The 1,500-nt window shown below is 51.3% G+C and overlaps 1 protein-coding gene across 1 annotated transcript in view; it reads left to right on the top strand.

The window, feature by feature from the left end:
• hyou1 (hypoxia up-regulated 1) overlaps positions 1-1,500 on the top strand; it is a 20,577-nt gene that overhangs the window by 12,675 nt on the left and 6,402 nt on the right. Inside the window, exons 20-22 of the mRNA XM_015402096.1 lie at positions 628-712; positions 853-1,099; positions 1,177-1,287. Coding sequence (XP_015257582.1) covers positions 628-712; positions 853-1,099; positions 1,177-1,287 — 443 coding nt within the window. The remainder of the gene's footprint in view (positions 1-627; positions 713-852; positions 1,100-1,176; positions 1,288-1,500) is intronic.

Below are 1,500 nucleotides of genomic sequence, written 5' to 3' on the forward strand. Positions count from 1 at the left end.
TCAAACTTTTGGTGTCGATCATTCGATTTCATCCTGGACACTACAGAAAATGGGCTTAAAGTGTAAAAAACCAAACTTCTCCTTTAAGAATAAACCTGAGAAAGAACCTGGTTGGTCATGGGAAGAAGCTGTCTGGTCTACAAACACCAGCCTGCAGGGAAATGTGTGGCCTTCAGAGAGAAACAGACTGAGTGAAAACTTTTATAGTGAATAAATATGATAAATAATATATGATGGAGAGATAAAAATGTTCCGACATCATCGGTCCTGCAACAGAAATCTGCTCGACCCCTCTGGGCGTCGGGTCGGCGGTGGCTCGGCCCGTCATTGAGGTCTACTGTGGATGAAAGCAAGAAGACCCGGTTTGGTTCTGCTGAGATGTAGGATTCATTCATTCCCTAAAGGTTCTGGTAACAATCGGTACCTTAGTTCCACAGAACCTGCAGAACATCTGGAGAAGCAGATGTTTGATGAAATGAAAGCTGCTGGTTCTGCAGGAATGGTCTAGAGCAAAAGCTGAGCCTAGTCCAGGTCCGACTGGATTCTAGACGGACTCTGCTGGTTCTGAAGCGAGGACTGATCCTCCGTCATGGTCTGTGCTTTGGACTCAGCTGTGTCTCTCTACAGGGGCGCCAGGCTGATTCCAGATGATGACCAGATCTTCACAGAAGTGGAGCTGAACATGTTGGAGAAGGTCATCAATGAAACCACGGTAGGTGGAGCCACTGGAAGGGTGCGGGGCTTCCTGACCAGTTCTGGAGTAAAGCTCAGTAGTTGGACCAAAGTTCCCCTGAAGAAGGAAGGTCTAAACACCAAATGTTTCTGTTTCTGTTCTGCTTCTTTGTTCTTCAGACCTGGAAGAACGAGACGGTGGCGGAGCAGGAGAACCGCTCGCCGCACCTGCGACCCGTTCTGCTGTCCAGAGATATTGAGTCCAAGCTGGCTCTGCTGCAGCGGGAGATGAACTACCTGCTCAACAAGGCCAAGTTTGCCAAACCCAAAGCTAAAGCTAAAGCTAAGAACGAGACAGGCACCGACGCGGGCAGCAAGGCCAACGCTACGGCAGAGGAGGAGAAGCTGGCTCCTCCCACCCAGACAGGTGGGTCACCTGCAGAACCTCTCTGGTCTCCACCCCGTCCACACCTGACTGCAGAGGATGTGCTTTGTTTTCTGCAGCAGAGAGCTCCGAGGAGCAGCCGCCGGGTGAAGCTCCGCCCACTGAGGAGAGTGCTCCTGACACAGCCTCTGACAGCCAATCACAGCCCTCAGAGGAAACCATCAGCAAAGGTTAGTTAGCCGCCATCTTGGTTCAAATGCACTCATCCCCACATGACAGGGATGGAAGGAAACCAGACTGAATGAGGGCTACGCTGACCTCCTAGTCTCCATTAAACCAGTCCGGTCCTGACGAGTCCTTCAGACCAGACTGAATGAGGGCTACGCTGACCTCCTAGTCTCCATTAAACCAGTCCGGTCCTGACGAGTCCTTCAGAGCAGAAG

This window comes from Cyprinodon variegatus, unplaced genomic scaffold, assembly GCF_000732505.1.
Source record: "Cyprinodon variegatus isolate N-32 unplaced genomic scaffold, C_variegatus-1.0 Scaffold1299, whole genome shotgun sequence".
In the NCBI taxonomy this organism is placed as follows: Eukaryota; Metazoa; Chordata; class Actinopteri; order Cyprinodontiformes; family Cyprinodontidae; genus Cyprinodon; species Cyprinodon variegatus.